Source organism: Dromiciops gliroides, chromosome 1 (assembly GCF_019393635.1).
Source record: "Dromiciops gliroides isolate mDroGli1 chromosome 1, mDroGli1.pri, whole genome shotgun sequence".
Lineage (NCBI taxonomy): Eukaryota > Metazoa > Chordata > Mammalia > Microbiotheria > Microbiotheriidae > Dromiciops > Dromiciops gliroides.
In genome coordinates, this window is record NC_057861.1 from 665278499 (window position 1) to 665305543 (window position 27045).

At 40.2% G+C, this 27045-nt stretch overlaps 1 protein-coding gene across 1 annotated transcript in view; it reads right to left on the reverse strand.

Annotated features, from left to right (window-relative positions):
* The window catches only part of PLPPR1 (phospholipid phosphatase related 1), a 338633-nt gene that overhangs the window by 30067 nt on the left and 281521 nt on the right, over window positions 1-27045 (reverse strand). The window contains 1 exon segment of the mRNA XM_043979379.1: window positions 22094-22226. Within this exon segment, the coding sequence (XP_043835314.1) occupies window positions 22094-22226 (133 nt within the window).

A 27045-nucleotide genomic window follows, 5' to 3' on the forward strand; every position in this document is an offset into this window, starting at 1 on the left:
TTTCCTTCTAATCATTAATTGATAAATCACTCTGGCTTTATAGGGTCAAGCTTGAACTCAGAAATGAGTTTTTTGCTGAAGAAGGTTGAAGTGAATAGGAATGTGGGCTGGATGGTCTGCAGGATCCATAGCTTGTTGATTTTTTTTCTAAATGAAAAATCCATTCACTGAGGTAGGCATTGTCCTACAGACAAGAATGATCTGAATCTCAGTTAAAAGCTATTTCAGGGCTATACCTACTGGTCTGACACCAGCTCTTGCTCCTAAGAGTTCTTGACTACAGTGGAAAGTGGTATGGAAAACACCACCAGGGTGATCCTCCAGACTGCATCCCTCAGTCCTAACAATTCTTAAATATAAATCAGTGCAAACTGATTATTATAGAGCAATGCTTTCGGATATAGCACTTTCTATGCAGTAGTTAATACCTAACTGAGCTGGTGGCAAAGATAAGGTTTGTTCAAATACTTAATGAACTGTACTCTATTCTCCCATTCAGGCTTTATATTACCAAGGAACTAGGCATTGTTTATGAGGTTGCAGTTTACTGCCAAGTTATAACTCTTTGCTTGGTTTTGTTGACATATTATGGCTTGCCTTTGTCTCCATTGTGGGAGTTGGGTCCTGAGACACTAGGGATCACTCAGAAGTAGAGCAATGACTAGGAATTCCAGCACCTAGAACAAATTATTTAGGGGTTTATGCTCTCCCTTGCTTGGATTCATTAATTGCTCAATAGTTATTGTGTTCCCACACTCTCATGCTCTTCTCAACCTGGTGAATGTACAGCTATATTACTGTAGCCATTTCCCTAACTCCTAGCACCTGCTTCCTTGATCCACTCCCTCTCAATGTTCCACTCTAGATCTACCTATCCCTTTCACTGCATTCTTTGGAATGCCTGATCTGTAATTAATAAATCTGGTCTCACCTTAAACCTTTCTGTTCTCACTCCCTCCATCTTTTGGCTCCCTTATAATGACACTGCATCTCTAACCACCCTTTCCAGGACTGGTTGCACTTTCACTCATACTTGTTGAGTCAAAGGTCATGGTGAAGGAATTGGAATACCTTTGCTCCTCATTGCCACTTCTGAACTTTCCCTCTGCTTCCATCACTCAGTAACATCTCCTTCTCAATCCAAATTTATCACCCAATCAAGATTTTGGTTATCTACCAACCATCAGGATATTATCTTTCTCTTCTCAATGAGTTCAGTTCCTAGTGCTCAGTCTTTCCACTTCAACTCATGTCCTCATTGTAGGGAACATCAACATACATTTGACATTATTTCAAATACTGTAACTTCCTAGTTTGGCAATCCGCTCAGTTTCCGACACTTGCCCTTATGATCATCATTCACAAAAGCGTTCCACTTCAATGTTTGTGGACCCTAAAATTCCTTTATCTGATAATAACCTTTTATCATTATATCTTCTTCTCTGTCTTATGACTCTTAACACCCTTCTTTGCCTTCACTTCTAATTTCTCTACATTATTATTCGTACTTGAGTTCCTTACACCCTTTTCTTATCACTGATCATTCCTTGTAAAACTCCAGTCTTGGATTACTCATGTCTTCTGATGCCTTCATTCTTATTCACATGTGACTGAATAGAGCTAGAGAAAAATCACAAAACTACACATTTGTCTGAAACAAGACAATACTTGATGTTTCCCCAATTGAATTGATTCACTATCTCACATACACAGGAGCTATTGCAAACCTTTTCATTGCTCTTCAAGCCTATCATGACACATTCTCCTTAAGAAAACAAAAACAAAAACCTTACTTAAACAAGAAAACCCCCCACAAATAAAACCAGAGGTCATTTGCTAAAAGTTCTTTCCCTTTTCAGTTCACATCACTCATATGGCTTCCCTCACTGTCTCCCTCCTTTACTTGTTTGAGATGAAGGTGTAGCCTTTTTCTTTGCCAAGGTAGACCCCTCCACATAGATGCTTGATCCCACTTCATCCGGTCTTCCCCAACATATTGCCCCCTCTATCCCCTCCACTCTCTCACTAATCTTCAATGTCTCCCTATCCACTGGTTGCCTACTAACATACCCATGTCTCTCTAATCCTTAAAAAAAAAAAACCCTTGGGGCAGCTAGGTGGGGCAGTGGATAGAGCACCAGCCCTGGATTCAGGACTACCTGAGTTAAAATCTGGCCTCAGACACTTAACACTTACTAGCTGTGTGACCCTGGGCAAGTCACTTAACCCCAATTGCCTCACTAAAACAAAACAAAAAAAACAAACAAACAAACAAAAAACCCTCATTTGATTTCACCATCCTTGCTATCTAACATTGTATATATTTCTTTTCATCTTCATGGCTCTCCATCTTGAGGAAACTCTACAACTAGTATCTCCACTTCCTTTCTTCTCACAAGAATTAAAATGCTATGTAATTTGGGTACTGACCTCATCAACTGAATCTGTTCTCTTCAATTACCAATGATCTCAATTGCCAAATTGAGTGCCTTTTCTCAGTCCTCCTTCTTGAACTCTCTGATACTTTTTGCTGCTATTGATTACCATCTCCTCCTTGATATTCTCTCCTTTTAAAGTTTTCATGACACTGATCTTTTCTGGTTCTCCACCTACCTGTCTGATTTTTTTCTCAGTTTACTTTATTGCATCTTTATCCAGATCATACCCACTAATTTTGAGTGGCCCCCAAGGTACTCTTCTCCCTCTATACTATCTTTCTTGGCGATCTCATTAATTCCCTTAAGGTAAATTTTCATCTCTGTGCAGATAACTCTCAGATCCATTTATCAAGCCCTTAGCTCTCTCCTAGCCCATAGTCTCAAATCACCAACTACATCTTAGACATCTTGAACTGAATTTCCTATAGACATCTTAAGCTCAATCTGTCCAAACCCCTTCTTTCTACAAAGTTGGCTATTACTTTCAAGGGCACTATAATCTTCATTATCCCTCAATCTTGCATCCTTGATATCACCCTCACTTCCCCACTCTCACTTCCTCCACAAAGCTAAGCTCTAGTCAAGTCTTGTTGTTTCTCCTTTTACATCTCTGTCTCTCAGTTACATAGTTCCCAAACTGGTGCAGACCTCATTACCTCACACTTGAACTATTGCAATAGCCTATTCACTGGTCTCCTGGCCTCAAGTCTCTCTGTTCTAATTCATCCTCCACTCAATTGCCAATGATCTTCTAAAAGTACAGATATCGGGGCAGCCAGGTGGCGCAGTGGATAGAGCACTGGCCTGGAGTCAGGAGTACCTGAGTTCAAATCCGGCCTCAGACACTTAACACACTTACTAGCTGTGTGACCCTGGGCAAGTCACTTAACCCAATTGCCTCACTAAAAAAAAAAAAAAAAAGTACAGATATCTGATCATATCATTTCCCACATAATAAACTCCAGTGATTCCCTATTACCTCCAGAAACAAATATAAAGTCCCTCTACTGGCTTTTAAAGCCCTACACAACCTGGGCCATTGCTACATTTCTAGTCTTCTCATATGTTATGCTCTCCATGGACACTACAATCCAGCAATAGTGGGCATTATTGCTTTTCCTCTAACACTATACTTACTACATAGCCCTCCCTACTTGTTGTCTTTCAATGGCTGTTATATACAGCAATAATGCAAAAAATTGAGAAAAATTGAGTAGCACCCTATAACTATTTTGCATCCCTGGATGCAGGAAGCAGAGACTTCTATAGAATGCTGGGCACTGTCTCCCTGCTCTGCTTTGCCCTATTGAAGTATTCCTCTTTCCCTGGGGTAGAACATACTGTGGGAGCAGTATCTTGAAAGGATTCCTGTCTGTGCTGTCTGATCATGGCTAGTGGACCACTCCTTAACCCATCAATGGCTCCTGAAGTTGCCAGGACCTATGACGTTCTTCTTAAGTAGCTCCTGGTTGAAAAAGGTGTTTTTACCTCCTCAGAGGAAATTTCCTCACATCCATTATCTGCCCCTCACACATATATTCTCTTTCTCTTTCCATCACCTCCACTGTTTCTAAAAATCCTGATTCCTGGGGGCAGCTAGGTGGCGCAGTGGATAAAGCACCGGCCCTGGATTCAAGAGGACCTGAGTTCAGACACTTGACACTTACTAGCTGTGTGACCCTGGGCAAGTCACTTAACCCCAATTTCCTCACCAAAAAAAAAAGAAAAGAAAAAAAGTGTGTTTAAAAATCCTGATTTCTCCACAAGGTAGTGTATCTTTTTCTCCTACATTTGCAAGGGACAGAAGCACAAAGTAACAATGAGATGGGGGCATCCTGACTCATTATCCTTTCTAGCAGTACACCCCTGCCCTCTCCAAGGGCTTTTTCCTCATCAACCCCTGCAGGTGCATGCCCAGGGAGCATGGCAAGGTGTGAGAAACTGGGAATGGCTATCTCCAGGCCCAGAGGGGAAGAAGTAGCACCCTATAACTATTAGCATATGGGGTAAAGACCCATCTGCACCACCATAGTGGTACCTAAAATTAGGTCAGCAATGAGGAACAGGGCAATAGGAGCAAAGATTAATAGAATTTCACCATTAATCCAGCTTCAAATGGTCTCTCCCTTCTCTGGAATCCTCCTACACTTAGATTCTATAGGGGCAGCTAGGTGGTGCAGTGGATAAAGCACTGGCCTTGGATTCAGGAGTACCTGAGTTCAAATCCAGCCTCAGGACATTTGACACTTAATTAGCTGCTTGACCGTGGGCAAGTCACTTAACCCTTATTGCCCTGCAAAACAAACAAATAGACTCTATACCATATAACTGTACCCCTTCTTACTTTCTAATTATTCTATGTATATTATTTGTTTTTTCCAACTAGACCGTAGACTCTCCTTTGAGGGCAGAGGAACTTATGTGGTACTTCCCCACAGTATTTAATATATAACTAATAGATATTAGAGATAATTAATGTGCCCCTCCTGAAACATGAGGCTGAATAAAAGAGAAAAGCTGAATTGTGACATTATATGTTACCATGGTATAGTGGAAAGAATATTGGACTTGGAGTTAGGAAAGACTTGTGTCTAAATTCTGTTTTCTGATACTTACTAGCCAAGTGACCAAGGGCAAGTCATCACCCTTTCTGTTTCAATTTCCTCATCTGTAAAATTGGGATAACATCTTCCTTATCTTCCTGACAGAAGTTGTTATGAGGTTCAAATAAGATAACATTGGGGCAGCTAGGTGGCACAGTGGATAAATCATCGGCCCTGGATTCAGGAGGACCTGAGTTCAAATGTAGGAAGAGCTTTGTGAACCTTAAAGCTCCATACAAAGGTCAGTTATAAGCAAAAAAAAAAAAAAAGTCATGTTATTACTTGAGTGGCAAGTCATTCCATGCCTCTGGGACTCAGTTTTCTCATCAGTAAAATTGGGGAGTGGATATGAGCCAGGGTAGTTCTTAAGTACGTTCCATCTCTTAAATCTATAATTTGACAAATTTTGTTAAATGTATAAGGAGATTTAGTATATAAAATTTTGGGACCAAAGCATTCATTATCTTCAATGAATAGAAAATAAAAGCAAATAGATTTGCACTTTAGCATAAGCAGTCAAGTTAGACTTGAGGAAGAACTTCCCAATGGGAAAAGTTGTGAGATACTCTGAATGTATAGGATCTCTGAGCACACTGACTTACAACACTAGTCTGGATTTCTGGTGTGACCTGTTTGGATAGCCACATCTTATAAAACCCTTTTCTTATCTTCAGTTTTATAAATCATATAATGACATTTCCATTCTATGACAAGAACATGGAGAAATGCATGGAGAGGACTTACAGATCTTTGGGCAGAGAGAGTAAATATAACATCTCAAACATTTGGGACTTTGTAAAATGAATGAGCTGAATAAAAGGCACAGTGGCAAGTAGTCTGCTTAGAAGAAGAAAAGTCACCTCATGATCTGGTGAGAGTCAGAGCCAAAGAGAATTCTGCTTGGAAAGAACTCGATTGGAGTTACAAATGATATGGTGTGTAATCGAATGAGTGAATGATTACCAGGGATTAACAGGATGGCTACACAAGCCCTGGAGAGACAGTTGTGTTTATAGTATAAAGTATTATAATCGATAAGGAAAAAGAAAAAAAATGGTTGAGCTAACACATTAAGTTGGTGAATGAAAATGCAGCTCCTACAAATTCTGGTTGCTGAAAGTGTTTCAGGCCTATTCATTTCTGTACTTTGGGAAAGAGCCCAACAAAACAGAAAATTCACATACTCCACTTTGTTATGTTCAATTTAGCAAAGATTGCTGAGCATTGCATAAGTTTTGTATTTACAAAGTACGTTTACATTTGCAAAGTTTTCTCTCCATGATTATGCAAACTCCACAGTTAGTATAATTACTATAACCTTATTTTACAGAGGAATAAACTATAAAAGTAAATAAATTGCATAAAATGATGAATTGTTGGGGGCCCATCCAGAGTTAAGCTGCTCAGAATGATAGATGATAGAATACCACATTCTATCCTGTCTCTAAACATTGCTTTCCTAGGAGAGGACTTGACCACTTTTTTTCTATTTGTACTTCAGCTGTGTGATACTTTAATCACAGAGGCAGAGACATATAATATAGCCTTGGGTGCAGGGAATCAAGTCACCAAGTGATTGGAAGAGTCATTAACATCTTCATTTTGGATTATAGAGCATCTTGCCATTGAGACAGGTTCAAATTCTTCCTCTTATAACTTACTTTTTTTCTAAATCCATGGGCAAGTGATTCCACCTCTCTGAGCCTCAGTTTCTTAAACTGCAAAATGGGATAATACCTGTAGTGCTTAAAGAGTTTTGAGACTCAATTTAGATAATGTATATAAAACAAAAGCAATACAAACATTCAGCTACTGTTTGCCAATGCACTCTGTGAATTTGAAAGAGTACTGCAGGTGAGGCCCTCTAAGGCCAACTGACATTCTTTGAATGCTACCTCTGCTGTTTTCCTGCCTTTGTGACCTTGAGCAAATCAATTAAGTGCCATGGGCCTCAGTTTCCTCAATTCTAGATGAGGATGCTGAACTATAGAGCCTTGGGAGGGGGGGTTCAGTCCTGGATTTTTCCTCATAGAGAGTCAGGGTTAAAAGTCTCTTCCTGGGAAGAGGCAGGTAGGTCATCCTTTAGGAACCCAAACAGGAAGAAGCAAGCACTAGCTTCTCCAGAGGCACCCTGACTTTTGTATTTTTTTTGGGGGGGGACAATGAGGGTTAAGTGACTTGCCCAGGGTCACACAGCTAGTAAGTGTCAAGCGTTTGAGGTCAAATTTGAACTCAGGTCCTGAATCCAGGGTCAGTGCTTTATCCATTTCGCCCACCTAGCTGCCCTCCACCCAAGCCTGACTTCTAAACTGTGTACTGTGGAAACCTCATTCCTGGGTAATGCCTTAGATTGGAAACTAAGTCAGTAGTAGTCAGTCAATTTGCAAGAATTGGGCAGACAGGCCCAATAAGGAATAGAGCCTCAAAGGGAGCTTTGTCTCTGGCATTGGCTCCCAGTGATAGATATTTGGCCTGCTCTACATTTCCAGACCAAGCAGCATTTGTGTAGATTTTTATTCCTTCTCTCAGAAATCACTTAACCTCTCAATGCTCCAGGCAATTCTCTAAGACCCATGAGTAGCAAAGAAAATGCTGACCTGTGTTGATAGAGGGAATTTCCATACCAAGGAATTCCCTGAACCAATGAATCATAGGTCCAGTCCCTGTCCCTAAGAAGTAGTAAACTTGTTAAACAAAAACAAACAAACAAGAAGTATTAGCTTGGGACTGAGAAAAAAAACATTCATCCCTGGTTCTGTGTGTTGCTAGACATCTCTCTCCAATCTCACACCACACTTTGTTGCTACCTCCACGATCCATTTAATATGGAATATTGCAGGTCATAATTGTGTCTTCCTGTCTAAATTTTGTATCACCCCCTGGTGCCCAGAGCAGTTCTCTATAGATGCTTAATAAATGTCTATAGAATGAATAAAAGAGAACGAGAGAGTGAATGACCCAAAAGAAGGCATTCTGGACCCAGAGATCCATTAAGGGTACAATGGGACAGGTTGGTAAACTCTGGAACTATGGTGGAACTTTCATCTGTCATCAAAGCACAATAAGAGAAGGAGAAAGCCTGAGAACGTCCTGGGGAACTGATGTGGAGTTAGATGGTTTCCTTGGCCCAATCTAAGTTTGTTGTCACCAACCAGTATCTTTTTTAAACTTTTTTTTCTATTTTTTATTTTTTATTGAGTATAGATAGAGATAAAGATTCAGGTGAGTTTAAAAAAAAGATTGTTCAGTTATGACCAAGGCTTTAGGAATAAGAAGAGGCAAGTGAAAGAGAAAGGAGAGAAGAGTAAAAGGAGGTACAAGGAAAAAGAAAAAAGAACTTGATAAAGGACAAAGAACTAGGCAGTAGGGGTGAAGTTGGCAGACATCCCTGGAAGCTTTTACATCCACTAATAAATATTTGTTTTGTTTTGGTTTTTTTCCTTCCATCCACTCAAGATGACAGTGGACCAAAATGTCATGGGGTGCAAGCACCCCAGAAGTTCTCTGGGGCACAACAAGGAAACTTCTCCTTGAGAAACTAAACCAGAGGAGAGATAATGCCTAGAGAGATAAGCAGAGACCAAATCAGAATGAGCTAGCTTCAGATTCCCAACCTTCATTCTGGTCTCCCTTACCCTGGGGAGATAAATTTGGGTGTGGCTGCGGCCTTTGTGTTCTGAAGAGAGAGCCACCCCTCACCGAATTCCTCTAGTCACTACCAGTGAGGGATGGTCCTCCACTCCTCACCCATTCCCCCAGCTACCACCAGTGGGGATGGTCCTCCCTCACTAAAGGAACTTTTCTCGGGCAGATGGTCCACCCCATCAATCCTCTATAAAAGTACCTTCCAGTCTCCTGTTCCAGAAGATTTAGTACCTGTGAGCCATGTGCTTTGTGCCTATCTCCCCATGAGAAGTCCAAGGATTTCCTTTCATGGTTTCCCTCCCCCGACCCTTCCCTTCCCTTGCTCCTAAATAAACTACCACCTTATTCTAACTACTTTTGTGTGCAAGAGGGTGTAATTCTTTAAAGAGGAATTCCCAAGAACCCCAACCCCAACCCCTACCCAACCCATACCTTATTTCCCCCATTACAAAAAGAACCTCCAACCTTCATTGAACCAATTCAATCAATAATTACTTACTAAGTGACCACTGTGTTCAGGGTTCCCATTCAAATTATGGAGAAGATGGAAAAAAGTCATGAAAATGCCACCTCCACTGAGGAAAGAGAGACCTGGCAATCCTTTTTCTCAACTCTCCTTTTTGTCACATTACAGCAGAATCCTTGTGCCCTGTTATTCACATCATTTCCTGACTACCTCCCTCTCATCTGTGCATCTCCAGTCCTTTACAGTGGAAAGCAATGGAGATCTCATCTCCTCAGTTTGATTACTACCTTTTGTCTTGCTCTCTACTTTCCCTTTTGCATTCTACCTTTTATAACATGCTTTCTTACCCTTTTTAAAAAAAAGTTCTTTGAACCCCTTAGGGAGTCGGGCAAAGCCTCTGGACCCCTTCTCAGAAGCTGTTTTTAAGTGCATAAATAAATGGATTACAAAGGAAATCAGAGGTTAGTGAAATACAAATACATCCTTTTCCCAATCTAAGTTCATGGACTCCTAAAAACTACCCATGGGCTCTAGGTTAAGAACCTTTCTATTACAATCATTTGAGTCCATGTCTTATCTTCTCCTGCCTTCCCCCCCACAATAGATTATAAGTATTAGATTTTTAAGACCCTGTTGGTCTCTCTTATTTCATCTTTGTATTTACAGCACCCAGATCCACAGCTCACTGGAACCCCTTTAGAAATTGCATTCCCACCCAAGCCCTGACACTTCTATTTATCTCACTGAAGCCGGTACTAGTGATCTATGAAAGTTTATGCAGCTTCCAAAAGGGTTTATTTTCCACCAGGGAGTAGCTTAGACTTTGGAAGAAACTGGTTGCTTTTGTTTACGATAAGCAAAGTGAGTCAAATCCCCCCTTTTTAACCCCCTGTTTTAAAATCACAGGATGAGAAGTGGGGGCTCTGCAGAATTGCACCTTGCACCCGATTATTCAAATGGTACCGAAATGCATAAAGTGTTTTGAGAACATACACAGGGGAAGATTCTGGCTAGAGTGTCAGAGGAGCTAGGTTTCAATCCCAGCTCTGCCACTTACTATTTGTGTGATCTTGGGCAAATCACTTCTCCTCTCTGGGTCTCAGTTTCCGTATCAGTAAAATGAGAGTTTGACCAGATGATCTCTAAAAAATCTCTTCTAGTTCTAAGTCTGGTTCCATGCAGTTTAGCTAGGGATAAATTCCCTCACAAATGTGGATTAATGTAGATTATCATCTAAACCTAGAGTCAGGAGACCTGGCTCCCATTTCTATCACTTATTAGCTAATAATAATGATGATAATAATAGTAGTTATTATTGTTATTAATAACAGCTGGTCTTTAGAGAATGTGTTAATGTTTAGAAGAGGCGCTATTGTTACCCCCAATTTAAAGCTTAGGATATGGAGGGTCAGGAAGGTTAAATTACTTGTCTCCCTTGAGACTTAGTTTTCTCCTCTGTAAGATGTGCTCAACTAGCTTCTTCAGATGAAGTGACTTGACCAGGATCTCACAGATACTAAGGGTCAGAGGCTGGATTTGAAACCCAGATATAGGTGTCAAAGAAAAACTTTTTCATGAAAGATGGCACCTGAGCTGTGCTTTGAAGGAAGCTACAGATTTTAAGAAGTGAAGTTGAGAAGGGAATGCATGAGGGTTGACCCGTAGAAAGGAATGGGGGTGAGATAGGGAATTTTGCATCCTGGGAACAAGTAGGCAAGTTTCACTATAACAAAGAATGCATAATAGGGACAGCTAGGTGGCGCAGTGGATAAAGCACCAGCCTGGATTCAGTAGGGACCTGAGTTCAAATATGCCTCAGACACTTAACACTTACTAGCTGTGTGACCCTGGGCAAGTCACTTAACCTCATTGTCCCGCAAAAAAAAAAAAGAATGCATAAAAATCTCTGTAAAGATATGTTGGAGCCAGATTGTAAAGGGTTTTAAATGTCAAACACGGAACTTTGTGTTTTATTTTAGAGGCAATTGGGAACAGGGATATAGAGCTTCATGGAAAGAGGTCAGGGTTCATTATGATAATAATAAGCATTAGAGGCTAAAGACGTGAATGCACATGAGAAGATAAAGCCTTTAGATGCAGAATATATTAGAAATGAAGGCGTCAATCCTTAAGGAAATTTTTTAAAAGATCAACATGGCAATCTCTATGATCTCATTGGTTCCTGAAGATTTGATGTGACATTTACAAAAAAGTGCCTTCCAAAGGAGTCCTACTGCTCTGACTGTTACTGTTGGACTGCATTCTTGGAAAGCATTAGCTGCCTCCCAGGAAAATCATGCTCCAGACAGTTTAAGGCTCTCAGAAGTCATCCATGAGTTTGGTCGCCCTGTGTACACCTTGCTTATCTCTTAATCCTCTTAACTCCTAATTGTGTCTTTGTCTCTTGTTTTTGCTCCAAAATCCCTAGTGATACCTAATTGATGCGGGCTTTGCCTCTCAGTCTTTGCCTAATTGCTTGTTATGCTAAGTGTGAACTCCTAGAAAACGCAATTGTTTACTTTTAAACCTATATTGAAACTAGCATTGCTATCTGATATCTTATTCATAGTCTCAAATCAGATTAATAGAGAACATATAATAAGGCTTACATGAATGTTTGTTCATTGATGAATGATGGAGACAATTTTCAAAGGTATTTGGACAAATTTACGCTTTTACTTGATTTTGTGAACTGTCATGAATTATTATAGGGTGCCTGCTAGGGCCCTTAAAAGTCAGCAACTACCTAGTAATTTTCCTTAAATCCAAGCATTTATCTGTATTCTTTAGCTTGATGGTGGTAGCCCTAGAAGAGAGGAAGGAAAGAATGAAGGAAGGAATAAAAGAAAGAAGGAAAGAAGAAAGGAGGAATAAAAGAAAGAGGAAAGAAGAAAGGAAGGGGGAGAGAGAGGGAGGACAGGGAGAAATGGAGGGAGGGAAGAAAAGAAGGAAAAGAATGAATGAAGGAAGAAGAAAAGAAGGAAGGGAGGGAGGAATAAATATTTGTCAAGTGCATGCTATGTGCTGGTATGAGCTAAGGCTTATAAATATCTCCTTAATCCTTTCAACAAGCAGAGTGATTTAAGTGCTATAATATATCCCCATTTGACAGTTGAGGAAACCACGATGGACAGATATTAAATTATTTGTCTGGGGTCACAAGGCTAGTAAGTATCTGAGGCTAGATTTGAACTCAGGCCTCCCTAACTCCAGATCCAACCCTCTATATACTACAAAGAACTTCAATCAAACAGTGTAGTTATACAGAGCACTGGATTTGGAAACAAAAACAAAACTGGGTTTAAATCATGGCTGTGCCACTTACTATAGACAAGGCTCAAACAGGAGGAGAAAGCAGGAGGAGGCTATAATCTGCACTTTAGAGGGAGTGCCTTTTGCAGGCACATGCTTTATTGCTCTTTGCAGAGATTGCGTTTTTTACAAATGGAAGGTTTGGGGCAACCCTGAAATGAGTGAGTCTATTAGCCCCATTTTCCCAACAGCATGTGCTCACATCATGTCTCTGTGTCATATTTTGGTAATTTTCACAATATTTCCAACTTTTTCATTATTATTATATGTGTTATGATGATCTGTGACTAGTGATCTTTGATGCTACTATCATAATTGTCTTGGGGCACCACAAACCATGCCTATTTAAGACAATGAATTTAATCAATAAATGTTATATATGCCTGACTGCTCCACTAGTATTGCTCCATCACTCTCCCTTGCCTCAGGCTTCCCTATTCCCAGAGACACAACAGTATTGAAATTAGGCCAATTAATAACCCCACAATGGCCTCTAAGTGTTGAAGTGAAAGGAAGAGTCAATCTATGGGGCAAACTTCATTATTGTCTTATTTTAAGAAATTGTCACAGCCATCCTAGCCTTCAGCAACCACCACCTTGATCTGCAACCAACAACACAGAGGCAAGACCCTCTACCAGCAAAAAGATTATGATTTTCTCAGGCCTCAGAGGGTTAGCATTTTTTTTTTTAGGAATAAAATATTTTCAATTAAGGGATGTACATTATGAATTTTTTAGACATAATACTATTCCATAATACTATTTTAGACATAACACTTAATAGAAGAAAATACAGTGTAAACACAACTTTTTTTAATAAAGTATTTTATTTTTTCCCCATTACATGTAAAGATAGTTCTCAACTTTTGTTTATACAAGCTTTCCAATTTCAGATTTTTCTTCCTCCCTTCCCTCCCCCCTCCCCTAGACAGCAGGTAATCTGATATATACACACATAATAACATTAAACATATTTCTGAATTAGTCATGTTATAATAAACACAACTTTTATGTGCAGTGGGAAACCAAAAACTTAGTATGACTCGCTTTATTGCTATATTTGCTTTATTGTAATGAAATTGAACCTGCAAAATTTTTGAGGAATGCCTGTATAGGCAAGTCACTTAATGTTTCTAGTTTTAGTTTCCTTATCTATAAAATGGGACAATAATTCCTGTAGAATCTGTCTCACAGGATGGTTAAGATCCAATGAAATAATGTAGGTAAAAGGTCTTACAAGCCAGAGTACAAAATGAGCATCCGTTATTACTTTTTGAGCCCATAGACCCATTAGAGTGTAATATTCCTGGGGAAAACAGATGTTAAGGAATATAGAATTAACTTATCCTTTCTTGTATATTCAAATAGATTGGTGATCTCACTGATATGGATATTTCCCCAGTGACAGAGATCATATAGCACCCACACTTCCTTATCCTGTGTGATTCTTGTCCATTTCCCTCAATAAATCTACCCAATAAGATGGATATCTTTTTTTTTCTCTCTCTCTCTTTTTTTTTAGTGAGGCAATTGGGGTTAAGTGACTTGCCCAGGGTCACACAGCTAGCCAAGTGTCAAGTGTCTGAGGCCAGATTTGAACTCAGGTCCTCCTGAATCCAGGGCCAGCACTCTATCCACTGCGCCACCTAGCTGTCCATTTTCTCTTTTCTTGATATAGCAAGATTCCTAGTGGAGCACATACCCTATTTATTGTGAACAATCCATTTTCTTTTCAATCATACACTTATGTATGCCTTGAAGTCTGCTCATATCAGTCATACACCTCTCTACTGCTTTCTAAGATGTACAAATTTTTTTTCTTTTCTTTTTTTTTTTTTAGTGAGGCATTTGGGGTCAAGTGACTTGCCCAGGGTCACACAGCTAGTAAGTGTTAAGTGTCTGAGGCCGGATCTGAACTCAGGTACTCCTGACCCCAGGGCCAGTGCTCTATCCACTGCGCCATCTAGCTGCCCCATGATGTACAAATTTTTTATTCTTTTGATATGACACTCAGCCTTACAATACCAGTAGAATATTCATAGTAAAATATGAGCCATCTTTTGTATGTTGCAAAAAAAAAAAAGATCCTAGGAAAATCTATATTATTGTTCATTTCCTTCCACCTGCTAGACTATAAGACCTATGAGGGTGAGGACCAAATTCCTTTTCAACTTTGTATCTTCCCCCTCATCTAAGTAGAATTCTGCAAATAACACATATTTGACAAATGCATATGAAGTAAAAAATGAATGAATGAATGAATCTCTGGATTACAGTGACCACCATAGGCTATAAAGAAGCAATGTATCGAGGCAGCTAGGTGGCACAGTGGATAAAGCAGTGGCCCTGGATTCAAGAGGACCTGAGTTCAAATTCCACCTTGGACACTTGACACTTAACTAGCTGTGTGACCCTGGGCAAGTCACTTAACACCCATTGCCCTGAAAAAAAAAGAAGCAATAATTTTGTAGGAAAAAGTATTTTTTTCCAGAAAGGCATATATTAAAATTTTCTGAATTGTAAAGGAATCCTTAGTTTTAGAATAGGCATTAAGCATGTCCCATGATATCTATTCTTATATCCATAAAACACTATGGCCTTTGAAACTGCATTTAAAATATTTATGCTTCATTTGGAATGCCCCTAATTATGTGGCAATGAATTAGTTGTTAAGTGAATTAGCTGTTTACCACAGCATTTCTTGTTCAGTGTAGCCCCTTTCCCTCCTTGGCCTGATTTAAATGGCAGAAAACTTGCTTGCTATTTAATTTTTTATTAGAAGCAATAATGGAGCAACTGTGCAATCCCAAATGAAAAGAATAACATAAGTGATTTCACTATTATCGACTATCTCAGGTGCTATTAGATGGATAATTAGTCTAATCTCAGCACATGTGGAGAGTTTTTCTTCTTCCTCTCCTTTCCAATAAAGTGTTTAAGAAGGGGGAATTAATTTGTCTCCTTGAACATGAAGTCTTTCTACATGCATTGTAGAGCAACAGTGCTTTTATTCTGGAGAGAACATAAAAAGGTCCAACACTTTTTATTGTTTGTAGATATGCATGATAAAGATGGAGATATGGTCCAGGGGTCTTGTGGAAGGTGATGGTTTTATTTGTTTCACTTAGTATTTTGATCTTGCCCCCAACTTCAACAGCTTGAAAATAAAAGGATCTTGAGAGAGAGAGAGCCTCAACACTTCAGTCCCATCATAGTTCTTTTGGCTTTAGATGGAATAGAGGTCTTGCAATGGCATTAGGGATATAGACTTATGATCAGGGAATTAACAGGAGCTGAAAAGTCTTTTTTAACTTCAAGCTAGATAGTCATCTGGGACCAAGGACCTAAATAATATATTTTATCTAAACCTAAGGGTTTCAGGTGGCATTGTTGGTGGTTTAGCTAGGTGTGAGAACTCCTAGTCCTTGGGTTTTGTTTTGAGGTATGGAAGAAGAGGTTAGATGCATATCCCATTAGATTTTTTTAAAATGTTATTATTATTATTTTTGCGGGGCAATGGGGGTTAAGTGACTTGCCCAGGGTAACACAGCTAGTGAGTGTCAAGTGTCTGATGCTGGATTTGAACCTGGGTACTCCTGAATCCAAGGCCAGTGCTTTATCCATTGCGCTACCTAGCTGCCCCCTTGGGTTTTGTTTTAAGTGGGCTATATAGCTCTCTCTGTCAGTGCAAGTTCTTTTCTAACCATTGTATACAAATGCAGGGCAGCAGAGAACTGCAGATAACTCTGAAACCTAGCAGATGACAACAGAGAGCAACTCAATGACTACAAAACCAATGGATAGATCCAGCTTAATCTATGGGAAATGGAGACATGATATCCAACAAAAAGCAGCAGGATACTAGCAGAGGAAATCAGCAGCTCTGTACTGTCAAAGGTTTGAGTTGCTCTGGACTTGGGTTCCTTTTCATGCCTGTTCCCTGGTCACATGTATATGCTCCTCTCTGCATCTTTCTTGGTCCTGTATATTCTTTGCATGTATGCCCCCCTCCACTGGTGGTATGGGAAACTGTGGGATAGTGTACCTTATGAGTACATAGGAGGCATCTTTTTTGTCACTTTATTTTTTATGCTGACTAAATAAATGTCTTTTTCTTTGAATTACATTCTCTGGTTAGCTGTTAAAAGTAAATATATGGGGGCAGCTAGGTGGCGCAGTGGATAAAACACTGACCCTGGATTCAGGAGGACCTGAGTTCAAATCCAGCCTCAGACACTTGACACTTACTAGCTGTGTGACCCTGGGCAAGTCACTTAACCCCCATTGCCTCACACACACACACACACACACACACACACACACACAAATAAAGTAAATATATGAAGGAGGGTTCTTTAACCATGGTGCTAACTCATAGAGTACCCCAAACTTGGGGCTATTTTTCTAGGGTTTCATTCTGAGGAGGGTCCTAGGGATTACAACAACAACAACAAAAAGATTTTTCTTTCTTTCTTTTTTTTTTTTTGGTGAGGCAATTGGGGTTAAGTGACTTGCCCATGGTCACACAGCTAGTAAGTGTTAAGTGTCTGAGGCTGGATTTGAACTTAGGTCCTCCTGAATCCAGGGATGGTGCTCTATCCACTGTGCCACCTAGCTGCCCCAACAAAAAAAGAGATTTTTTTAATAAAACCATTTTTCTCCTTTGCTTTTCAATACTACTCATCATTAGAGTAACCATTCTTTGATAATTAAAGTTTGGGGCATGGTTCCGTTTACATTCAGGTAGTTTCTAAAACCTGGTAAATACAAACAAAAGAGCTCAAGTTTCAAATGAACTTAAATATTTTGTAATCATGTCTCAATCTGGGTCTGGCAAAACTCTCCTTTTGTATTTAGCCCAGGATGCTAAAAAAATAAATGGAGAAATTTATGCCACCTGAAATCTTGAACATAAACATTATTCCTATATACTACAGCTCAGTGAAATATCATGGAGGGTTCAAGGAAGGGAAAGAAAGGAAAGGGAAGAAATAAGATTGGAATCCCCTTTGTCCAAATGGACTTTGCTCATGCTTACAAAATGCCATAGTCTGGCATTTCATTCAGTAGAGTAAGAAGGCTCCAGGAAACTGTTCAGTGGTGCCCAGATCAAATAAACAACTTGATTCAATGAAAATGTTTACTTTTCCACTGTTAGGTTGGCAAGATGTGGAATTGAGGGAACAACAAAGATCAGAGGTGGAGAAAAAGGCAGCAGCAGCATGTCAGCCTTCAGGGCTTCACATGTTAAATTAGAGAGAGAGAGAGAGAGAGCAGGAGAGCGAGAGCGAGAGAGCAGGAGAGCGAGAGCGAGAGAGAGAGAGAGAGAGAGAGAGAGAGAGAGAGAGAGAGAGAGAGAGAGAGAGAGAGAGAGAGAGAGCACGCAAGTCTAAAAATACAATGATTTCGTCAGATGATGTACTCTGCCTGCTGGGTTGGCTCCTTCACTGAAGAGCTAGATTCTCTTTATCAAAATAAATACTTTGATGATAACATCTGTCCCCACGTGGAGTCGATAATCTGAGCATTACTCACTTGGCTTTGCTCTCCTTGGCATTTTCCTCATTGCATCTGTTGCTATTGTCACCTAAGGAGTGTATGGTGAAAAGCATAACAGACCAGGAGCCTGGGAATCAGAAGACCTGAGTAGCTTTTAACTCTGCTCGAGGCTTGAAGCCTGACTGGGCATAATTTCTGTCATCCTTCGACTCTTCCCTTTGAAAAGTGGAGCAGGTTGAGACTTGTGGCCAAATATCTCTCATATGCTTGAAATATTTAGAAAAGTGGCAAGATTTTTAAAAAATACCACTTTGAATGCGGTTTCTGTTTTATTAGAACAAAAAGCTGAGCTACAATTTCCTGAAGCTCTTACGTGGCAGATTGGCTTTCATGTACTCTTGTGGTCACTGGTCTAGAAAATAAGGCTACCAAAGCTCTTTATGCTAATATTTCTTTTTAATTATTATTTTTTAATGAAAAGGAATCTATTTTCTCTCCCTTCCACTCCTGCCCCATTAAAACTGCTGCACCTGAGTCTTTTCCAAAGAAATACTAACAATATCCTAGCATTTATATAATGCTTCAAGGTTTACAAGGCACTTTACAAATATTATCTTATTTGATTCTCAGAACAACTGTGGGAGGTGGGTACTATTATTATCTCCATTTTATAGATGAGGAAACTGAGGTAGACAGAGGTTAAGTAACTTGCCCAGGATCACACGGTTAAGTGTTTGAGGCAGGATCTGAATTCCTCTTCCTGACTCCAGGTACAGTGTTGTACCTACTGAGCCACCTAGCTTCCTCTCAAAACAAAACAAAACATCTTTATATAAGGAATTCCTGTATTCCAAAAAAAAAACAACAACAACAACAACAAAAACCCCACAAAATAAAGATAGTGGATATCTTTCTTCTCTTGAGACTTTAAGAAACAAAAACCGTCCTACATGGATAGCCCGAACATGTTTTCTTTTCTGAAATAAGCAAGCCCTGCTCTTTGCAACACCCTTCAATGAAAAGAAACCTAGAAAATACAAGATAGATATGATCTTTTTTTCCTGTAAAAAAACCCTTTCCTTGCTCATTCATTGTGTATAAATAAGGATCTACATGAAGAAGGGTTGGTCCTGTATGTCTGACATTGCCACTTCCAAATTCGGGGTACACCCCTAACCAATTCTTTCTGATGACACCTCCCTCAGCTGCTCAGGGGCCTCATGTAGGTGCTCATCATTGTGATGCTTCATCTCTGCTTATCTTGTCTCAGCAGCTGTTGAAGCTCTTGACTTTTTACCTTCCTCAACAAACATGCCAGCCCTTTGTCTATTTATTTAGCACCCATCATTTTGTAGGATAATCTGATCAATTTAAAAGTATTCAAAAGTTACCAGGCAATAATATTTTAATCTCAAAACCCATATGCCTATAGACATCTTTGCAAAATAATACTTTAATCCAAAGAGAGCACCCAAATAGTGTGAATTTCAGGAACCATGGCAGGCGCGGCAACCAAGTAGACTTGGACTGTGGGGGCTTCTTAGCAACTTAAGAATTAAATATCATGTAAGTGGTTACATATTCTGCATACCCACAGTGCCTTCATATACAATCAATAGCTAGCCTACCATTTATCATCTCAGTTCTTTTATTCTTGATCTGTGGAAGATTATTTGACCTATTATTTTTAATAGGATGTGCCATTTTTTTTCCAGTCTACAGAATGTCTGTGAATTTAATGGTATCTTCCTATCCTGACATTTGGCCAGATAGAGATCTAGTCATCAATCTAACTGTACTTTCCAGTCCCAGTAAAATTATATGTGTATACACATGTATGTCTGCATGACTTCCCTGGTTTACCTTTTTCTGAGTGGGAACTAAAAAAAATGCAGAACATTGCAACACACCATTGATGTATTTCAGAATATACAAGAGTATTTCAGTGCATTTCTAGGAAAGAGGGAACTAGAAAATAACTGTTATATTTGGTAGAACATATACCTGAGTGTCTAATTTAGAATGTTTGTCTGCAGTTCAAAAATGTTTGCTTTTTAGTTAACATTTCCTAGATTTTTCTTTTCCCTTTTGTCATCTTTGCTCCCATCAAGTGAAATTTTTCATGTTTATTTTTTCTGTGGCTAATTAATATTCCAAACTGGATGTTCCAGAGACAGCTTATCTTTAACATGTCTGAAATAGGGGCAGCTAGGTGGTGAAGTGGATAGAGCACTGGCCCTGGAGTCAGGAGGACCTGAGTTCAAATCCGACCTCAGACACTTAACACTTATTAGCTGCGTGACCCTGGGCAAGTCACTTAACCCCAATTGCCTCACTAAAAACAAACAAACAAAAAAAAAAAAACCCCATGTCTGAAATAGAACTCATTATCTTTCCCACTAAACTGCCCCCTTTTCCAAACTTCCTTATTTTTGTAAAAGACAACACCATATTTTCAATGCCTCATGTTCATAATCTCTGAATTATCTTAATTGCCTAACCCTTCATTATCCTATATTTATAATCAGTTGCCAGATACTATTTCTAACTTCGTAGCATCTCTCACATCCTACTACCCTTTTTCCATACTCACATAGCTACCGTCTTAGTTCAGGCCATCATGACCTCTTCTCTAGATTATTGCAACAGATTCTTAACTGGTGTGCTTGCCTCAACTCTCTCACCACTTTAGTTCATTCTACATGCCACTGCCAAAGTAACGAAGTAAATATCTTAAGTGCAGATCTAAACAACTCAACCAGCTCCAGTGGCTTCCTATGGCCTTTAGAATGAAATAGAAATTCATTTGCTTAGGTGTTAAAGCCCCACCTGTCTCCTACCTGCCTTTCCAGCTTCATTGGATATTACCACTTTTCTTCTCCAGAACTCTGCAAACAAAACTACCTTTCTTTCTGTTCCCTACTCAATACATTTTCCATCACCCATGCCTTTGCACTGGATGTCCCTTATGTCTGGAGTCTTCTCTTTCCATATCTCTACCTCATAGAGTTCCTGTCTTTCTTTAAGATATACGTTAGATACGTGAAGTTTTGTTTTGATCCACTTAACTGGGAGCACTCTCCCTTGCAAACTACCTTGTATATAGCCATTTTGTGAATACATGTATATACATATATACATATATACGTATATATCATATATACATATATATGCATATATATGTATATATCATATATACATATATGTGTGTATATATATGTATATATATCATATATACTTTTGTTCCCCCATTAGAACATAACATTTTTGTTTGGATAAAGATTTCTAAATTCTTTGTACTGGTATCCCCAGTGTTCAATATTATTTATTAAGAACTTAATATGGGGGCAGCTAGATGGCGCAGTGGACAAAACACTGGCCCTGGATTCAGGAGGAGTTGAGTTCAAATCTGGCTTCAGACACTTGACATTTGCTAGCTGTGTGACCCTGAGCAAGTCACTTAACCCTCATTGCCCTGCAAAAACAAACAAACAAACAAACAAACAAAAAAGAACTTAATAAATACGTGTTGGTTGATTGAATGCTTCTGATTTGAAGAATTTCAAACTTTTTTACATATTGGAAAAAATGAGTTAAGTAATCCCAGGACTATCATCAGGGTCCCATGAATCCTGACTCTTTGGGTCTCACAACTGATGACACTGACTCTGTTTCTTTCCTTTTTTTTTTTCTTTTTTTTCTGGGCAATGGGGGTTAAGTGACTTGCCCAGGGTCACACAGCTAGTAAGTGTCAAGTGTCTGAGGCTGGATTTGAACTCAGGTACTCCTGAATCCAGGGCCAGTGCTTTATCCACTGCACCACCTGGCTGCCCCCGACACTGACTTTGCTTAAGGACCCTCACGGAAGAGAGGAAATCAAAGTTGCAATGATTCATAATAAGGATATGAAAGATAAAGGTTAATTTCTAGAATCTAAAGAAAATCAACAGATTTGGAGAAATTAGTTTGAACCAGCTCTACATGGTGAACTGATATAATTTTTGTCCCATCTCAAAAGTTTCAAGAGTTATTTTTACATTAAAGTGAAAGTTTTATAACAGTTTTATTGTGTATTACCTTTTGTCTTTCCTTTAAAGCAAAGGGTTAATTGCATATTTATTGACACTTACCTATAAACCGGATGATCCTTCGGAGCAATGGGCTCAGGTAACAGCACTCTCCAGTTAAAATCATTTTCTCCTGGGCAATCAAGGTTTCTCTGGTAGACTTTATGAAATACATGGACAGCTCCCCAATAAAAATCTGGGAAAGAAAGTTTGAGAAACTTCAATGCAGAGAACTTCATAGTAAGAGGATAACATGTTTCAGGGGTCATGAAACTCTTTGAGGAATCTCAACCTGTTTTGTCAAATGAGCAAGACAGAGTCCTCAGCAACAGTTTGCTCTGTGCCATTCAGAAGAACTATAGGGGGCAGCTAGGTAGCACAATGGATAGAGCACTGGCCCTGGAGTCAGGAGGACCTGAGTTCAAATCTGGCCTCAGACACTTTATACTTACTAGCTGTGTGACCCTGGGCAAGTCACTTAACCCCAATTGCCTCCCCGCCCCCCCAAAAGAAGAACTATAGAAAGAGTTCTTGGATAATACCAGCTGGCATCCACATTGGAATGCTAAAACCTGAGGTGAAATAAAACACACTGGAAATACAAACTAACGTTTGTTTTCATTTCAGAATTGCTCATTTTTTAGGATGCTGATGTCATCACTTTGAACTTATCCTACAGAGGGATGTGGAGGTAGGGTAGGGCCCAGGGTGCCCTGGCAGGAAATGAGCAATGCTTCATTGGCTCAATTGGTCACAGCTACTGAGCAACTGAGGCTAAAGGGCCAATCACCACAGCAGAGGATCAAGAGGGAGAACAGGCAGATGGCAAAAGCCAAATATTCATTCAGGCAGTTCTGTGGGAACCATATTCCTGTCAGTTTGTCCTTTTACCGGTAGGTAGTCTGGTCCTATATCCACCATCATAATGAACTGCTTTGATGCCTGGAATCTATTTACAGCTTATTGAGACAGGTTTCAATAAATAGTAACAACGACTGAATGCATATCATGATATTTATATGGTACCTTGTGCTCTGGGGTTTCAGTGTCTGAGATCCTGTCTTCAAATGGCCTTTTGTGAATCTTTGTGGTGTCTCCCTTGGGTTTACTCCCTTTCAAACTGACACAAGAGACATACATCCTAACCTTATGCTCTGAGCAGGGATCTGCAAGGCAGGGGACAGGGCAGGAGGGAGTGTCTGCTTCTACTTGTTGATGGTAGGAAGAGAATGTGGAACTAGTTCTGAGGCTCTAAATTTGTATTATAAAAAGATGATATGGGGAGAAAAAATTGGCCTCTCAGTTGGGTAGATCTGACTGAAGTACAGAAGAGATGTGTCTTTAATGGCATCTGTGTGTGTGTGGGTTTTTTTTTTTTTTTTGGTGAGGCAGTTGGGGTTAAGTGACTTGCCTAGGGTCACACAGCTAGTAAGTGTTAAGTGTCTGAGTCTGGATTTGAACTCAGGACCTCCTGACTCCAGGGCCAGTGCTCTATCCACTGCGCCATCTAGCTGCCCCCTTTAATGGCTTCTTAAATAAAATATCTTGAGAACCTTATATACAAAATTTCTCTCTCTCTCTCTCTCTCTCTCTCTCTCTCTCTCTCTCTCTCTCTCTCTCTCTCTCTCTCTCTCCCCATCCATCTATCCATCCATCCATCCCTATATGCACATATGTAAACACATATATTCTGAGGAATCCATTGGCTTCCTTGGACCACTGAAGAAGCCACTACACAAAAAATGGTTAAGAATCCCTAGCTCTAAACTCTAAAAGTTACAAATTATGACACTAGAGACACTAGAGGATCTGTTCCTTCTTTTAAATTGACACACACACACACAAAATATATTTGGGGAGGGGGGAAGAGAGGGAGGGAGGGAGAGAGACAGAGACAGAGAGACAGAGAGAGAGAGGGAGAAAGTTATCCAACACCTTCATTTTGTAGAGGGAGGAACAGGTTCAGCAAGGGGAAATAAATTGCCTAAAGATGCTGAGCTAGTGAGTTATAGAGCTGGGATTTGAACCTATGTCTTCTCATTTTAAATTGATGTGGGGGAAGATGGTGGAGGAAAGGCAGTGAGCTCCGGAACTCATGACATGATCACTCCAAAAAACATCCGGAGCACCAAAATTCACAGAAGAATGTGCTGAAATCATCTTCTAACCAAGAACGGCTTGGAAGGTCAGAAGAAGGGAGCTGCTGTGCTGATACAGGAGTCAGGCCCAACCCCACAGTCACCCTGACACAGATCCAGTCTCAGGAAGTCCTCACCAGAGAAGGAGACCCCCAGAGCCTCTAAATCAGCTGAAGCACCAGTGTCATCTGGAACTAAGCTTATAGTCTGGTGAGTGGGCTGAGCCCTGGGCAGGGGAGAGACTACAGAGGTCTATGCTGGTGCTAAGGCAGAACTTGGATCTTCCAGGAGGTAGTGGCCCAGGTGGGGGAGGGGCAGAGGCTTGTCGGAGCTAACAACCACAACACACAAAGCTGGTTGATTAGCAAGTTGGTCTGGGGTCATCTAGGACCAGGAAATAGGCCATGGAGGGAAGAACTTGATTCTCCTTAAATCATACCACCTGGGACTTCTTAAGCTTGGGATGCTGCAGCCTGGAAACAGTGCCCCACTTTAAGGAGCTAAAAGTCTAGGAAAAGAAAGGCAAGATGAGCCGACAGAGAAAGGTGAGGACCATAGAAAGTTTTTTCAGTAACAAGGAAGACCAAGGGGCACCCTCAGAGGAAGATGCCAACATCAGGGCCTCTATATCTAAAGCTTCCAAGAAAAATATGAATTGGTCTCAGGCCATAGAGGTGCTCAAAAAGGACTTGGAAGATAAAGTTAGAGAGGTAGAGGAAAAAATGCAAATTGATGTGGGAATAGAATTTGGGGTCAAATTGGTTATGAGTTGTCCCAAAAGAATTAAAAGACTCAGTAACTCAGTTTCCCAAGTTTTATTGCAATACTGTGGGTGACCACAGGGAGAGAACAAGAAGATTGGAAAGGTATCTCTCAAATAAGGAAAGGAAAGACAGTTATATTTATAGTATGGATAATTTGATTATCAGTCTCATTATAATAATCTCCACCTTGGGGAGGTACAGGGGAGGGCCTGTCCTTCTCATTATAATATTCTCTACCTAGGGGTGTTTCAGGGGAGGGCTTATCCTAATTTGGAGTTCCTGGGGGTCCTAAGCCAACCCCCAAGGCAGGTACCTTTTTCAGTGGAGGTGTGTTTTGGGGGTTTACGCGTCATTAGGTGAATCTGGGGACAAATTTGGCCTTTTCTGCGCATGTCTCTTTCTGATTCCCATGACTAGTTTCAAAATATAATGATTTTTCATTAGAATTTCTATAGATTATCTTTTTCCTTTATTGTTATTTTGACCTGACCCGTTCTGGTCCGTTATGGATGTTGATCACTATGGGTATGAGAACCTAACTGAGTTATCCATTAACTGGGATCTGACTCCCTTTTAGAGCTAACATCTGTACTAGAGCTTGGGTCTTGTATTTTTCTATTAACCCTTTTTTGCCTCCTACATCCAAATCTTGGACCTTTTCTTTTACACCAGACCATTTTCATTTGTAAAACTACTCACATGACAGATGAGTACGTGAAATAGAACTGTTTTCCACAATCATATGGCTGTACTCAGCACTAAACATAGTTAACCATACACCCAGCAGCTGGCACATAAGTGTGGCTAGTTTTATAGTTTTCTGTTTCTATGGTAATATGGCAAACAATTCTCTTTTAAAATGGCTCAGGCTTCCCACTCCTAAGGAGTGAGCTACATGAAAGTGAATTTCCCCCTGTATTTTAATGTTAGACATTGTCTGACACACCTGTCTCCCTGTTCAGGAGAATGTGGAGGTAAGCAGAAGTCTCACAGCAGCAGCCCATCAAAATCATGTGGGTTTATACAGCCTGTGCCCCAATTAAAAATGCCCACAAATGTTTCCTAGTCATAAAACACAGAAGCACATGTGCACACTTGTGTATGCTTATGCACACGAGTGCGCGCACACACACACACACACATGCCTATGTCTTTCACTATTTGGTTCCTCCCTTTGACTTGATCTGTTTCTGATTTATTGATAATGTCATGGGGTGCAGAGCACCCCAGAAGTTCTCTGGGGGCACATCAAGGAACCTTCTCCTTGAGAAACTAAACCAGAGGACAGATAACGCCTAGAGAGATAAACTGAACCAAATCGGACTGAGCTAGCTTCGGATTCCTACCCTTCATTCTGGTCTCCCTTACCCTGGGGAGATAAATTTGGGTGTGGCTGCGGCCTTTGTGTCCTGAAGAGAGATCTGTAGCCACCCCTCACCCAATTCCTCTAGTCACTACCAGTGGGGGATGGTCCTCTCTCACTGAGGGAACTTTTCATGGGCAGATGGGCCACCCCCATCAGTCCCCTATAAAAGTACCTTCCAGTCTCCTGTTCAAGGAGATTTGGTACCTGTGAGCCATGTGCTTTATGCCAAATCTCCCCATGAAAAGTCCAAGGATTTCTTTCATGGTTTTCCTCCCCCCACCCTTCCCTTCCCTTCCCTTGCTCCTAAATAAACTATCACCTTATTCTAACTACGTTTTGTGTGCAAGAGGGTGTAATTCTTTAAAGAGGAATTCCTAAGAACCCCAATCCCCTACCCCAACCTACCCCATTTTCCCACCATATCAATACCTTCTTTGCTTCTGGCCCTTCTTGGACTGTATGAGAGGAAACCTTTACTGTTTACCTCTAAGATGCAGAGGCCTGCTCTTTGTATTTGACCCTTTGGGGATGCTGAATCAACTTTACTGGTGGTTCTAGCTTTTATTATTATTATTATTTTTTAGACCAACAAGCCATGGCTATTGACGTCTCCTCCTTCTCTTTGGTATCAGTCAGGTCCAGATGCATGGTTCTACAGCTTGAAGGACATTGGCCAATGCAATGGAAAGTTTATGGCTGCCCCCATGCTGCTATCTATGGTCCTGAACAAAATTGCCTTTGAAAAGT